Raw genomic sequence first — 16,390 nt, 5'->3', positions numbered from 1 at the left:
ACTTTGGGGGACCGCCCTCTCTAAGGGCAAACAAAGGTCTTTCAAAGACCCCAGGCCATCCCCCCGCTGCCACCCAAACGTGAGGTGGAGGAGAGAGAAGGGGGAGGAGTCGGGGAGTATACACAGTGGGCGGTCGCGGGCAGGAGCGCCACCTCGTACTCCGAAGGCTCCGGGAAAACAGAACACCACCCCAGCTCTCTCTTCACGCGGTTCCGGGCCAACTGTCCAGCGGTCCAACAACGACTTGGCTTCCGCCACACAGATGCGCCAGCCGCCCTCCCAGAACCTGACTTCCGGGTCGCACGCACGCTGCGTGTTACGTCACGGCGACACCGCGCGACGTGTCGGGAGAGCGGGCTTTTGGCGCGAGAGTCTGAAATAAGATCGGCGGAGGCGGAGCTGCTGGGGCTCGGCGCAGCCGTGGATCGTCGCAGAAAGGAGCCTGCGGGTCAGCTTTCTGATCGAAGTGCCGGCGCGGTTTTTGTCAGCCTTCTCCGGCCAAAAAGAGCGGCACCTCCGGAGGCGGTTAGTGTTGGCCGGGTGGAGACCGATAGGCCTGTCTCCCGCGGTGTGGGGCTGAGGGGGACCGCTTCCCATTCCCTGGGTGGGAGCCGCGGCCTCCAGACCCTGACGGTCTCCTGCCGCGGACGGTCTCTGCCAGCCGCGAGCCCCGCCCCTTCCCTGGAATTCCGCTTCCCAACTTTGCGCCCCGCCCGCCGCCCAGGGTTTACCCCTGAGCTGCCCTAGATGTCCCACTCTGAAATTTCCTTAGTTGGAAATACGATTACTTTAAGGGAATATTGTAATTTTAGAAGATGTTTCACAGCTCCTGACACACTGTATCGGCCTTACTTAACCCCCAGGGAATTGCTGTATTACGAAGACTTACTGATTTGACATTGTCAAAAGGTATTTATCTCTAATAGGACCCCTCGTTGGCTGTGCACCCTCTAGCCACACGTGACTAGTTAATTAAAATTAAATATTTAGAATTCTGTTCTGAGTCCTACTTGCCGCATTTCAAATGCTTAATGGGGATAGTGGCCACTGTATTGCACAGCACAAATAAAGAATGCTCCCATCATCGCAGTAAGTTCGATTATTGTCCCGAAAGATGGGACTGAAGACAATAAACAATATAACTTTAGGCAAGTTTACCTGCTTTTGATTTTTACTTCAGAGTCGGTTAACAAGGACTGCATCACTGTGAAGTGTATTTTGGTGTTGTCTTTTGCAGAGTTATTTACCTAGCGTTGGAGTAATATTGTAGATAAAAATGCCTATTGGATGCAAAGAGAGGCCGACTTTTTTTGAAATTTTTAAGACGCGGTGCAATGAAGCAGGTATTACAAAGTTTATACACATCGATCATTTATGTTGCGAAAATGTTTTCAGAAAAATATGTAACTGCTTGCTTGCTAAGAAGAATCCAATACCTAACGTTTTGTTTTCCTGTAAACTGTTTCGTATGGGGTCATAAATCCAGTTAAGAAAATGATCATTTACAGTTAATGAAATGAAAACTATAGAACCCTGGGGATAAAGAGGGTACTGGCCTCTTGATTAGCAGGAGAATGTACTGTTTTTAAAGCACAGAACTTTTAGCACGGGTAATGTTACTTTATATTAGAAGTTGTCAAACTTTAGTCTTAGTATTCCTTACACTCTTGAAAATGATTGAGGACCTCAAAGAGGTTTTGTTTATGTAGGCTACCATATAGAAATTAAAACTTAGAATTTTTTAAGATGTGTGTTAATTCACTTAAAAAATAAAAAAATCCATTGCATATTAACACAAATGAACCATTTTATGAAAAATAACTTTTCTCCCAAAAAGAGTGGCTCTGTTTTACAGTTTCGCAGTTCTCTGTAATATCTGGCTTAGTAGAAGACAGCTGAATCCTCATACCAATTTCTGCATTTCATCTGTTGCAGTATAGTGTTTTGATAGAAGTATATAAAGAAAAGCCAGCCCCCCACAACAATGTAGTTGAAAAAAGGAGTATTTTAATAGTCTTCAGTTAATTGTGGGTATCTTTGATAATATACCAGAACTAGACAAGTGGTAGTTTTAAGAGTTGCAGTATGGAATTGGAAATCATAACATAAACTTTTCCTTCCCTTTGTTACATTTAACTCTATTAGTCTTTCTTGCACTTTGAACAAATTGTTTATCCATGCTGTAACATCAGGCACTGATCATTGGGAAAGGTCAGTGTTCTGAATTACACAGATATTCCATGTATTGACACATTGTATTAAGTTATAAAAAGTACGTTTGGTACTTTTTAAGTAAATCTCATCAGAAAAGTCTTTTAATATTAGGAAGATGTCTAGTTTACAGGGGCTCATAAAGTTTAACAAAATTCTAATTCCCTTTTAAAAGCTCCTATTTGGGGGCACCTAGGTGGCTCAGTCAGTTAAGCGTCCAACTCTTAATCTCAGCTTAGGCCTTAATATCGGAGTCATGAGTTCAAGCCCCACATTGGACTCTGCACTGGGCATGGAGCCTACTTTTAAAATTTTTTAAAAAATAAAAACATAAAAGCTCCCATTTTATCATTGACAGCAAACTTTTTTCTGGGTGATAGACTTACTTCTTTTTTAAGGAAATGTCTACCAAATCACCCAACTCAAAATGACTTGTTAGTTGTTCTTTCTATTAAAATTGGCTTTCCATGAGAAAAAGTGCTAATTCAGCTCCTAACTCATCACAAGTGCCTTTTTAGATATCTGTCATACTTAAATATGCAAAAATGCTTTATGCATACTTTCCATTTTGTCACAGAGAATATTAAAAGATGTGCTCAAGAGTTGGGCTTTATAAAACTAATTTTTACTGCTTAATTAATGATATTTTAAGTTGGACTAGCTTTTTGGTTTTGTTTTTGACAAGTGTGTGATGTGAATACAATTACTAGCAGTTTATTGCCACTGCCTTGACTCATGCAAAGATGTCATCAGTTTTACTCACCAGCTGCGCAAATGTCAGCATTGTGAAAAAGAGAAACAATGCCTTAGTATTATTATAAAAATAGTTTTACATCATGGACCTCCTGAAATTGTCTTGGGGACCTCCCCACACCCCCTCACTATCCCCTGCCATAGTCCACAGACCACACATTGAAACAGTACTTTAAGGGTGGATAGATCATGATATAGATTTTGTCATTTCTCTTTAACAAGGACTCTTTTTATTCCATTTTATTTCTGAGTCTACATGTTCCTGTACCTGTAGATTTATCACATCCATTTATATTGTCATTATAATTAAATTGTATCTGTGGAATGCATTCTGATTATTGAATTATTGAATTATGAATGACTTTTGTCTCTGAATCATGAATATAAGAGAAAGAAAACTTTAGAAAGGCTAGCTAATATAGCTAGGAGCAAGCACCTTATAACTTTTGTAAACCCTTGTTATATCTTGCTACAGATTGAAAGGATAACAGGTTAATGTTTAGTAAATATGCTTTATTAAAGTATATTAATAATATGCTTTATTAAATAATAAAGGTTTTGTTAATTTTTTAATTTTTAAAATTTTTTTTAAATTTTTAAATTAATTTTATTAATTTTTATTAATAATAAAGTTGTTTAATAAATATGCTTTAACGAAAGTAATCGACAGTCAAAATCTCAAGCATTCTTTTCTTTATTATGATTTTTACAGGCCATGAACTTACCTGTCACTGATTAAAACCAAGATGGAATTTTTATTTTTCTTACAGATTTAGGACCTCTAAGTCTTAATTGGTTTGAAGAACTTTCTTTAGAAGCTCCATCCTATAATTCTGAACCCACAGAAGAATCTGCATATAAAATCAGTTATGAACCAAACCTATTTAAAACACCACAAAGGAAACCTTATCATCAGTTGGCTTCAACTCCAATAATATTCCAAGAGCAAGGTCTAATTGTGCCAATGTACCAACAATCTCCTTTAAAAGAATTAGATAGATACAGATTAGACTCAGGTAAGTAATGTGGTATAGTAAACTAGGGAAAAACATGAACCAAAAATTCAGACAAACCTATGTTAAAACTCCCAGCTCTGTTGTTAATTGTGTCATGTTGGTCAAATCAACATCTTTTGCTCACTTTCCCCACCTGGAAAATAGAGATTGTGAACATAATATCTGATTAAGTAAAATAATGTGGGTACTTAGTAAGTGCTTCTTTTCCTCCCTCCTTTCATTATATATCCTGTTTAGTGAGATTTGTTAAATTATGTCTTTCCTTTACCAAAAAAAAGTAGGACTTGTTTTGATGTTAATTAAATAAGTTCTGTTCCTTTAGGTTATCACAGAGGACAGGGAAGGTTATTTTTATCAATTTTCTTTAAATGTCTTGACTTGGTAGCTGTTTCCTTGGCATACATGCCAGATACTCCAGTCAATCATGTAATAAGATAATATAGTCAGTCATCAAATGTTTATTACCTATTTAAGTGACATATTCTCCCTTTCTTTGGAGTATGACTCTCAAATAAGGGGAATTAACAGTAGACCGAGAACAGTCTAATATTGAATTTGGTACGTGTGAAAAACGAAGTACAAAAAGTGCAATGAGAGTTGAGAAGAAAGATCATAAATAGGTTTGGGACGAGTTAGGGAGTGATTCATTTGAATTAAACCTTGAAGGATAGGTGAGATTCAAAAATTTGAAGATGGCATAGAGTAATAATGTACGGGGGGGAAAACATGAGGAAGATGATGTAGGTTGTTAAGAGAATGTTAAGTAATTCAGATTGTTTGGAGTGTTGCATGTCAAAAAGGGACCAATAAACTTAACCTAAGGCTAAAAAGAGCACATGGAGCCAGGTATTGATTGCCAGACTTAAAAAACTGAAACCATTTGAGAGGTTGTTGAGCAGAAAAATCCCATGTAAATTTGATCATGCTACTTCCTGCCTCAAACCTTGATTACCTCCTTTTGCCTTCATGATAATATCTTAACTCCGTAATATGATTTACAAGATTCTTTATAATCTGGTCTCTCATTAACTCCTGCCTCATGCTGCCATAATCCCCCTCTCACCCATCCTGAAATTGCCATTCATTCATTCTGAATTTTTTTTTGAAACCACCTTGCTCTGTGGCTCTTTATACATTGTTACCTCTACCCAGAAGTTAGTTACTTCCTATCTTTTTATCTAGCTAACTCATGCTCATCTTTTAGGTCGTTTTCCCTGTCATACTCATTTAGCTTCTAATGGAGGAGACTTACATGAGCAATTAAAGTGGAACAAATGCTAGGAAAAAGGAAATTCCCGGTACTAGAAAATGTATATACAAAGAGGATTTAGGTATGGGCAAAGGTTTTCTTGTATGTTGTTGGATACCAAGTGGCATACAGAGTGACTACTCAGTGAAAATTTCATAGAATAAACGAGTATTTGTTTTGCTTTAGAAAGCCTATAACTGGGGCGCCTGGGTGGCTCTGTCAGTTAAGGATCAGACTCTTGATTTCAGCTTAGGTCATGATGTCAGGGTCCTGGGATCAATCCCTGCATCAATCTCTGTGCTCAGCAGGGGGTCTGCTTGAGGATTCTCTCTCCCCCCTCTCTGTCCCTCCCCCGGCTTACAGGCTCTTGCTTTCTCTCTCTCCTTGTCTCTAAAATAAAAAAATCTTGAAAAAGAAAGAGAGAAACAAACAAAGAAGGAAAGCTGGCAGCAGTCTTTGGAGATGTGTTTTCAAAATGTGATGCCTGGATCATGAGAATCTCCTGTAGTGCTAAATGAAAGAGAAGATTTCGGGCCCTGATACTCTGAATCTACTAAATTAGAATCTCTAGAAATAAAATTCATAGGTGTACATTTTAAACTAACCAGGTGATTGTCATGGAAACAAAGACTGAAGGCAAACGGATCAATTAGACCTATAATGGTCCAGGTGGTAGGGGCCAAGTGCCTGAATTAGAGAAATGGTAGTGAAAGTGGATATGGGAGATAGAAACTATAAGACCCCACAGTAGTCTAGACCTGGAGATTTCAAAGAAAGGATCAAATCATAGGTTTAGAGTATAACTAGGAGTATAATGGTGACATTCATAGACATCGTAAGCACTGGCGGTAAAACGGGTTTAAGAGGGAAAAGGCTTCAGGGCACCTGGGTGGCTCAGTCAGTTAAGCATCTGCCTTTGGCTCAGGTCATGATCTCAGGGTTCTGGAATCAAGTTCCACATCAGGCTCCCTGCTTAGTGGGGAGCCTGCTTCTCCATCTGCCTCTGCAGCCCACCCCCCTATCCGGTCTCTCATGAAAAAATAAAATCTTTAAAAAAAGTGAAAATGCTTGAAAGGATCAAAAAACTAAAAACAGGTTGAGTTTTGGACTGCAATTTGGAACAGTAAAAGGTTGTTAAGCTGATGTCCCAAAGGCTTTGGGAAATACAAGACTGAAACTAAAAGGGTACAGGCAGAAAAGAAAGTCATAGGAACCAACTATCTATTTGGAAAGTGATAAAGTCATCACATGTAGTAAGGAAATTGATTGTAATGAGGCCTAGGATAGAGCCTTAAGGAATATTTAGCAGATGAAATGCAGAACACAGAAGAGGGAATCATTCATTCAATATTCCATGCTTACTTTGTGCCTGGCAACTTGCTAGGCATTCAGGATACAAACTGATGACTAGATGAATAGATGACTTTTGACTTTTAGGAACTCAGTCTTGTATAGTACAAAATATATAAATAAATACATTGGTGTAGTACATGTTATAATAGGAACATATACAAAGTGCTGTGTTGTGGGCATAGTAAAAGGGACGGCCATCTTTTTTAATGTGCTCAGGAAAAACACCATAAACCAGTTAATGCCGAATCTACTGAATCTTGGAAGACCTACCTAGAGTCACTGGTTTATTCTCTAATTTAACCTGTTGGAATTGGTCCATCTATAATTAGGGAAGGATAGGAATGAGTAAATAAGGCTACTCTGGGCTTGCTGCAAAAATATTAAATTTTTTAAGATCATAGTGCATAAATAATTCTGACTGTAGTTTCCTGATACCTTTTGTTTTTGTTTAGTTTATATTCAGAATTAAAATGTAAGGCTTAAGCTGTTTTTTTAACATACATGTTTAGTTCTAACATCTACTATTTAAAAAGAACTATCCTTAAAGTTTCATGAGGAAATGTGCTATTTCTGCTTCTCAACATCCTTAGTTTTACATAAAATCATCAAGTTTATCTCACCATTATTCAGCCTATTTATGAGATTCTCAGGTTACTTGGGAAATGTTTATTTGGGTATGAACTTATTTTTGCCTGGTTCGTTTTTTTACTTTTTTTTTACATTTTGGTTTTTCATTGCTAAGCCAATACTGATACTTTATTATTAACTGAAGTTGTTTGTTTCTATTAGAGTTCATTCTCTGTATTGGTTTATGGATTTTGACAATTATATAATACCATGTATACACCATTACAGTATCCTACAGAATAGTTTCACTGCCCTGAAAATCCCTTGTGTTTCATAGCACTCCCCACCCAGCCCTGGCAACCACTGATCTTTTTATTGTCTATGGTCTTTTCCAAAATGTCATATAGCTGGAATCATACAGTATATAGCCTTTTCAGGCTAGCTTCTTTCACTTAGCAATGTAAGTTTCCTCTACGTCAGTTCATGGTTTGATACTTCATTTTTTTGTTTGTTTGTTTGTCTGGTTTTAAAGATTTTATTTATTTGAGAGGGAGAGCATGAGTTTGGGGAGAGGCAGAGGGAGAGGGAAAAGCAGACTCCCTACTGAATGTGAAGCTAGAAGCAGGGCTTGATCCCACCCAGGACACCGGAGATCATGACCTGAGCCAAAGTCGGTCAGACGTTTAACTGACAGAGTCACCCAGGCATTCCATAGCTCTTTTCTTTTTATCACTGAATAATGCTGTGTATGCATATACCACTTTGTTTATCTGTTCAACTACTAAAGAACATCTTGGTTGCTTCTAGGTTTTGGCAGTTCTGAATAAAGCTACTGTATCATGTGCAGGTTTTTGTGTAGATCTAAATTTTCAACTCATTTAGGAAAACACCAAAGAATATGATTGCTGGCTTTTATGGTAGGAATATGTTTAGTTTCGTAAGAAACTGCAAACTGAATTCCAAAGTGGCCACATCATTTTGCTTTTCCATCTACAGTGAATGAGAGTTTTTCTTGTTCCAAGACCTCATCTTTATTTTGGACTTGAGCCATTCTATTTTAAGTGTGTGTAGTAGTAGCTCATTGTTTGGTTTATTTAACTGCGGGGTTTTGGGGTTTTGTTTTGTTGTTGTTGTTTTTTTTTTTTCCTGATTAAGATCTTTGTTAAAGTGAACAGGGAAAAGGTGAAATTTTAAAAAATACATTTAGATAATTTTTAGTATCTTTAACTAAAAGTCTTGTTAGAGTTGGGTATTTTGTTCAGGTGGGGTTTTTAACTCAATGTTTATTTGGCTTGTTAGTGATTATAACTATTTCCTGTTACTTGAGAAATGAAAATATAAAGCAGTGTTTTGTTTGTGCTACTGCAAAGAGTTCTCAGTTTGGTCTTTGCCTCATTAACATTGATATGACTTATTTTTCCCAAAACTTTTCTCAGTTGGAGATTATAGGATCAGTTAAAGAACCTATTGTTTTAAATCAATTTTTATAAGAATAATAAGTAACCGAATGCCATATTTGTGAAACAAAATAGGAATTTTGAAAAACTATAAATGGGATTTGATAGAGCTACATATAGCTTTAGAAACCCTATCTGAGCATTATTGCTCAAAAAGTAGATGTGTTCAACAACAGAAGTATTTCCTAATCATTGCTAATTCATTCAGCCAGGAATTGTGGTATGACTATAATATCAGACATTGATTGTAGTTGCTAAAGACAAGCTCTCTACCTCAAGGAGCTCAGATTCTAGTAGGGGAAGCAGGAATGGAGTATGATAAAATCTGCGGGACCATATGGTAGCAACAATCACTTAATCTCATGTTAGGGACCACTAAATTTTTCCAGAGGAGGGAGTTTCAAAATGGAAGGCTGAAAGAGGATATTTGAGATCAAGAGAAATAAAGAGAGAGAAACAGTTTGTACAAAGGCCTAGAGTAAAAGACTGCATTCTTACAGGGTATGCAAGTGGTTGGGTATGGCTGAAAAGTAGAATGTGAAAGAATGTCCTAGAAATTAAGAAGTCAGAGCATGAAAGTCCTTGTCAGAGAAGTTAAGAAGCCAGATCATGAAAGTCCTTGTTATTTGGGAGTTTTGGGGTTGTTTTGTTTTGTTTTGTTTTGGGGAGTTTAAGCCCGATCTTGAGAACAAGATCTTGAAAGGTTTTCAGCAGATCAAATTTGGTTCCTTGGTAGATTTTGGTAAATGTCTTTTGCATTATTCTTTGCCTCCATGATACCACAGTGCATGGTAATAATCATCAGAACATATAACATTCTGTTCTGTATTCCATTTGTGTGGAATTTCAAAAAATTCCTCCTGCTATATTATAAACTCTTTGAAGTTAAAGCTGTCTTGAATTGCATTTCCCGAAGTGTCTTATGTATATTATATGTTTGTTGAATAGGGGCAGACATCCTTTGAGACATCCCCTTTTGGGAGGAATCAACAAACTGAGAAACCATTTCAGGCTAAACTTTACATACATTCTCCTTCCCAGTATAGATGAGACTTTTTGTTTTTAAATACTTGTAGGGATGGGGGCTTCTGCGTGGCTCAGTTAAGCGTCTGCCTTTGGCTCAGGTCATGATCTCCGGGGTCCTGGGAGGGATTAAGCCTCATATTAAGCTCTGTGCTCAGCAGGGAGTCTGCTTCTCCTTCTCTCTCTGCCACTCCCCGTGCTTGTGCTCTCATTCTCTTTCTCTCAAATAATAAAAATCTTTATAAAAATAAAAATAAATACTTTCAGAGAATGAAAATTCACAATCCAGAGCATATACATCCTCACTGAATTATTGTTCTGTTTCAGGAAAGGATATTACCAATAGTAAACATAAAAGTTGTTGCACAATGAAGTCTAAAATGGATCAAACAAATGATGTTACCAGCCCACCCCTAAATTCTTGTCTTAGTGAAAGGTATGTTATGTTATATTAAAATATTTAAATGCAACATTTTCCTACATATGCTATTTGTTTTATAGAAATGCATCTAATTTTCATGCTAATACTTTGAGAGCCTGAAAGAGGATTTTCTATTTTTAAATAATCTTCTAGGTTGAATCCTTTAATACAGTAATTTTTACATTAGAAACATTTACTTTTTTTTTCTTATAATGTTGAACTCATTGGTCTTTGTATCTATTCTATGACTTTTTTAGTTACAAAAATAATGATGAAAAGCAGTGCCCTTGAAATAGCAGCTTAATATAAATTATTTGTGCACTTGGAATCGTTTAAGAGAATATGATGCTTTTATAGATTCATGTTACATAATTTTTAAATTCAAAACATTCAAAACAGTTCCTAGGAGCTGAAATTTGTGAATACTTTATACATTACTTTTAGTGGACATTTTAAGTATAATTTGGTAGTCACTTACAAAGTAGTTACTTTGTTACTTAAAAAGCAAACATTGCGAGATGTTTGCTTTTTAAAAAGTAACAAAATATTAGAAAGTAGTGTAAGTCTAATAATTGTGACTGAGAATCCTTTTTTCCAATAAGATTAATGTTTTGTTTCTTGCCATTTCTGTTATCTTTGGATAATCTGAAAGGTTTGTGTGATTTTTTTTTTTTTCATTTTAGTCCTTTTCTACGATGTACACATGTAACACCACAAAGAGAGAAGTCAGGTATGATTAAAAACAAGGCTTTTTATTTCTAGAAGACTCTTAAATTTTAATAAATATAAAACTTAGTAATTTTTCCCTCATTTTACCCCCAGTGGTATGTGGAAGCTTGTTTCATACACCGAAGCTTATGAAGGTAAATATTCTGCCTGGTTTTTTTATTCTGTAGTAATTGAGAATTTGACAACAGAGTCCTACATTTGCCCTGAGATTCACAAACATGTACCTACAATCTCACGTAGGCATTCAGTAAATGATAAATGAAAAAAATAATCATCAGTGCATTTCTGTGAAATAAATATTTTCTTTATTTCCAGGGTCAGACACCAAAACGTATTTCTGAAAGTCTAGGAGCTGAGGTGGATCCTGATATGTCTTGGTCAAGTTCTTTAGCCACACCACCAACCCTTAGTTCTACTGTGCTAATAGGTAAAACTAGCAAATGAGTATTATGTAAGACAGTAGATGATGTTGGTATAGTGTCATCTCTAAGCCTTCTGACAAAAAGAATATATGAAAAGATAAGTAGTAATTAGGTAATACTGTCTTTGAGAATTGTGTTAGTAGTTCAGAATAATTCTACTTAGTGTAGATTGGGACAAATCACAAGGACATAAAGTGGTGTTCTAGGAGTATTCTATAGGAATCCATTTATGGGCAAGCAAGGATTTTTTAAATTATTATTCTAACAAAAATACATTCAATTTTGATTTCTCTTTAGCTGGGAATTTAACTGTTTTTTTGTTGTTGTTGCTTAGATGAGATAACAGGTAAAAGCATGTTAAAAAGTATGAAGTATTTAACATAAAGTAAACTTTTAGACAGTAATATTATCTAAATAAATGCTTAAGTCTATAAGCTTTGTCTTTTAAGTCATGATCCCATAGCTCTATCTGATTCCTTAAGTCTTCATGGATAATATCACCTAAAGTCAGGGTCATCAAACCAGTTTCTTAGAAGCACCTTATGAGTGATACTAAGGAATTGAATGTAGCTTATGTTGATTGACCTTTCTAATTACCATACTTGAGTCAATTTGTTTTGTTTCAAATGCACCATTTACTTTAATAGTGTGTCTTGTCTGACCAAAAAATACTGAAGTTTTCACATTAACTTTAGGGTATGATGTATAATACATTATAGATAAATTGAATTTTTTTTTTTTATAGTCAGGGATGAGGAAGCATCTGCAACTGTATTTCCTAATGACACTACTGCCGTAAGTAAATATAACAACTTGATTATGCTGTTGCAGTTGCTTACAATTTTAGAATTCTTGAAAAATTACTGATCTTGCATTTTTTCATTCCTTAATTTATGAGTTATCTAAGCCTGATCCTATATGTGATTTTCTTGACTTCATATGAAGTAATTCTGTCTCTGAGGTTGAATATAAATGCATAGTGAGAGTTTTTATACTAGTGACTTTAAAATATAACTTTTGCAGATTTTTAAAAGCTGTTTTCCTAAACATGATGAAAGTCTGAAGAAAAATGATAGGTGTATCCCTTCTGGGCCAGACAAAGAAAACAAAAATCAAAGAGAAGCTAAAAGTCAAGGTAAGTCCTTCTGTTTAATTGAACTGCTATTTTTAACTGACATCATTGAAGTATTGCTCTTCCTTTCTTAAAGAGAAAATGCATTGTTTTCCTTTCATTCTTGGTTACTGAACATACCGTGCATAGAAGGTAACTTGATTTATTTTTAAAAAATATTTATTTATTTGAGAGAGAGGGAGGGAGCAAGAGAGCATGAGCAGGGGGAGGGGCAGAGGGAGAGGAGCAAGCCGACTCCCAGCTGAGCAGAAAGCCCAAAGCAGGGCTGGATCCCAGGACCCTGAGATCATGACGTGAGATGAAATCAAGACCCTCAGCTGAGTCACCCAAGGTGCCCTGAAACTAACTTGATTTAAATGAAAATGTTTAATCATGGTAAGATAATACCATTCAAGATGCTATTGTAGGGGCACCTGGGTGGCTTGGTCAGTTAAGCTTGGTTTTGGTTTTGGTTTATGCTTGGTTTTGGCTCAGGTCATGATCTCAGGGTCCTGGGATCCAGTCCTGTGGTGGGCTCAGCCAGGAATCTGCTGCTCTTCCTTTCCCCCTGCCCCTACCCCAGTTTGTGTGCACTCTTTATCTCAAATAAATAAATCTTAAAAAAAGAAAGAAAAGAAAAATGATGCTATTATGACACAAAAACAAAACCTATAACTCAGACCTTACAGAGAGAAGAATAAAACTAATAATCAACAAATATAAAGGTCTTATTTTCTAATTACAAGGTAATTAGGGTATCAGGGGTACCAAAAGTTACCTAATCAGATTATCAGAATATTGCATTCTTGGGGTCACCTGGGTGGCTCAGCTGGTTAAGCATCTACCTTCAGCTGAGGTCACGATCCCAGGGTCTTGGGATGGAGCCCCACATTGGGCTCCCTGCTCAGTAGAGAGCCTGCTTCTCCCTCTCCCTCTCCCTCTGCCCCTCCCCGTGTTTGTGCTCTCTCTATTGCACTTGCTCATGCTCTCCCTCTCTATCTCAAATAAATAAAATCTTAAAAAAAAAAGGAATATTGCATTTTTCTTAGTATATGTGTATGTGTAAATATGTAGGATTGGATAACCATGTGTATGTGTATGTGTGTATAAAATCATATTTTACTCTCAGTTATTGTAGGACCACAAACCAAGAGCTGAATGCTTAACCAACTTTACCCTCCAGGTGCCCCGGGCCACAAAATTAATTTGGAACATCTGGTTTGATAAAACCTAGAATGTTAAATTGCATATATATAGTAAGATTAAGTGAGTTTTAAGTGTACAGAGCTGATAAAAAAAGGTTATTGGGACCTGGAGTATGAATAAAAAAGGCTTTGGGGACATTGGAATCAGTCTTTACCAGAAGAACAGTAGAAGGGTGGCACTCCCTTCCTCTCCCAACCCCCAAAAAAGCTAGCACTCAGGATAACCCTTTAAATACTACTTTTTGTGTTATTTAGTGTATACTATTTCTATGAGAAAGGTTGCAAGAATAGTATAAATCATATGACTATATTTTGAAATGTTATTAATATACTTCTGTTTTAAATTTAAACAGGTTTGGGGAAAATGCTAGGGAATTCATTTGGTAAAGTAAATAGCTGCAAAGACCATTTTGGAAAGTCAACACCAAATGTCCTAGAAGATGAAGTACGTGAAACAGTTGCAGATGTTTCTGAAGAAGATAGTTTTTCATTATGTGTTCCTAAATATAAAACAAGAAATCTACCAAAAATAAAAACTAGCAAGACTAGGAAAAATATTTTCGATGAAACAAAGACCAATGAATGTGAAGAAACTAAAAAGCAAATGAAAGAAAATAAACATTCATTTTTATCTGAAATGGAACCAAATGACAGTGATCTGCTAGATTGGAACGTAACAAATCCGAAGCCCTTTGGGAATGGAAATGAGAAAATCTCCAAGGAATTTGTACCATCTTCAGCCTCTGAATGGTCCCACCTAACTCTTTCAGATCTAAGTGGAACCCAGATGGAGAAAACACCTCTACTGCATAGTTCTTCTTGTGACCAAAATAATTCAGAAAAAGACTTCACAATTACAGAGAAAGAAAGCGCCAACTTTATAACTTTAGGAAATTCTTTGCCACAGATTTCAAGTGTACCAAAGTATTCAGAGACAACATTCAATAAGGAAACAGTGGTAAATAAGATAGATGAAGAGAAATGTCTTGGATCTCATGAAGATTCTGTTCTTTCAGGAAAGCAAACAATATCTGAAACTGCTGTAATACACTCTCCACTTCATGGTATCAGAAAGTCTATATTCAGAATAAGAGAATCACCTGAAGAGATGTCCAGTGCAGTGTTCTCAAATCATATGACTGATGTAAACTCTAAAGAAGAAACTGACGCCCCTGAAAGTGCACTGGAAAAATATACTATTTGCTCACAGAAAGAGGATTCTTTAGGTTCAATTGATAATGGAAGCTGGCCAGCCACTACCAGACATACTTCTGGAGCTTTGAAGACTTCAGGTTTAATATCCACTTTGAAAAAGAAAACAAAGAAGTTTATTTATGTTATAAATGATGAAACATCTTATCAAGGACTGAAAAAGCAGAAAGACCAGGAATTGGGACTAACTAACCATTCAGACCAATCTGAAGCAAATGCTTTTGAAGGACCACTGACATTTACAAATGCTGATTCAGGTACCTTTGGGTGTGTGTGTCTGTGTGAGTGAGAGAGAATGGTGCATGTAGTTTTATGGATGGTGACAAGTTGTCTTATTTGAATATGTGTCTCTTTAATCTTCCTAAAAAATATACTGCCTGCTTTCCTTCTTTAGTTTCTTTTTTGGTTTTCCTTCTTAGTTCTTTGGTTTTTTAAAATCTCTCTATCTTCTATTCAATGTTAGGCAATGTCTGTAGGCATTGCTTGGGCCTTTGATTACCAATGTTCAAAATTGTTTTATTCACACTTGTTGAATCGGTTTGCATAGTATATATACAATCATTACTCTTGAGACAGAGCATGTGATACATAAGAATCGAGAATTTCACTACTTCTGCTTTAATTTTATTGTATACAAACTAGGCAATTCTGTAAATATTTTGTGCTGTTTACTTTATATTCTCTAAGTCAGGTAAAAAAGATAGGAAAAAAGCTAATTGCTAGCTAAGTTTAATGTAAGCTGGTTCTAAAATAAAAGTGATATTTGTTATTTTAGTTGCATACTTTTCTTAAATATTTAGAGATTATTTAGAGTTATTATTGTATCTCTGGGTGTCAGAGTGTGCACAATGAAACTCAGTTTTTATTTGAGCAACGATTCCTTTATCAGTAGCTAAATTGTATGTTAAAAAGATGATTTCATCTTCCTTTGAGAAGATTTTAGTGGGTGGAATATCTCTGTGAATATTAGGTTTGGTGGAACTGGACTACAGAGGAACTGTTTGAGAGTTGGGCTAATTTACAGAGAAAAATGTCTGATACTCTGTATGTCAGAATTAAAATCAATGAAAGAGCTAATATGTAGTGGTGGTCACTGATTAAATAAAATGAGATTAATAATTTTGATTTGCTAATAGGGAATTCAGAGGATTGAAAAAATTAGAGCACTTTAACTCATTTGCCTTTATAATTGAGATTAGGTCATACTTAAGGCATTTCATCTGTAGAACCTGTTTTTAAAAATTGATTTTTGGGGGGGCATACCTGGATGGCTCAGTTGATTAAGCATCTGACTTCAGCTCAGGTCATGATCTTTAGGTCCTGGGATCAAGCCCTGTATCAGGTTCCCCACTCAGCGGGAGTCTGCTTCTACCTCTCCCACTGCCCCTCCCCCCACTCATGCATGCACATACATTCTCTCTCTTTAGCTCTTGCTCTCAAAGTTTTTAAAAAATAAAAGTTGATTTTTTTCAATATCAAAGACCAAATTATCTAAAGGAAGTGATTACTTTTCTAGTTCCTTTCCTTTGCTTTGCTTTTTTACCTGCTATTACGCCAATATTAACAATGAATTTTTCCTGATTTTATTTTCCAGTGAAACACTTTTGAGTCTTACTTATGGTAGCTAGCTGCTTTCTTGAACTACATACTAATTTTGATTG

The 16,390-nt window shown here is 36.2% G+C and overlaps 1 protein-coding gene across 1 annotated transcript in view; it reads left to right on the top strand.

The window, feature by feature from the left end:
• Positions 1-328: 328 nt before the first annotated feature.
• Positions 329-16,390, top strand: part of BRCA2 (BRCA2 DNA repair associated) — a 57,086-nt gene continuing 41,024 nt past the window's right edge. The window contains exons 1-10 of the mRNA XM_080799693.1: positions 329-525; positions 1,238-1,343; positions 3,735-3,980; positions 9,957-10,065; positions 10,734-10,780; positions 10,873-10,913; positions 11,095-11,206; positions 11,947-11,996; positions 12,225-12,336; positions 13,871-14,986. Of these exons, the coding sequence (XP_080655819.1) occupies positions 1,277-1,343; positions 3,735-3,980; positions 9,957-10,065; positions 10,734-10,780; positions 10,873-10,913; positions 11,095-11,206; positions 11,947-11,996; positions 12,225-12,336; positions 13,871-14,986 (1,900 nt within the window). The 5' untranslated portion in view covers positions 329-525; positions 1,238-1,276. The remainder of the gene's footprint in view (positions 526-1,237; positions 1,344-3,734; positions 3,981-9,956; positions 10,066-10,733; positions 10,781-10,872; positions 10,914-11,094; positions 11,207-11,946; positions 11,997-12,224; positions 12,337-13,870; positions 14,987-16,390) is intronic.

The sequence above is a fragment of the Martes martes genome (genome assembly GCF_963455335.1).
Source record: "Martes martes genome assembly, chromosome: 3".
Lineage (NCBI taxonomy): Eukaryota > Metazoa > Chordata > Mammalia > Carnivora > Mustelidae > Martes > Martes martes.
Note: the sequence above shows the minus strand (reverse complement) of the source record. Positions and strands in the feature narration are given on the sequence as shown.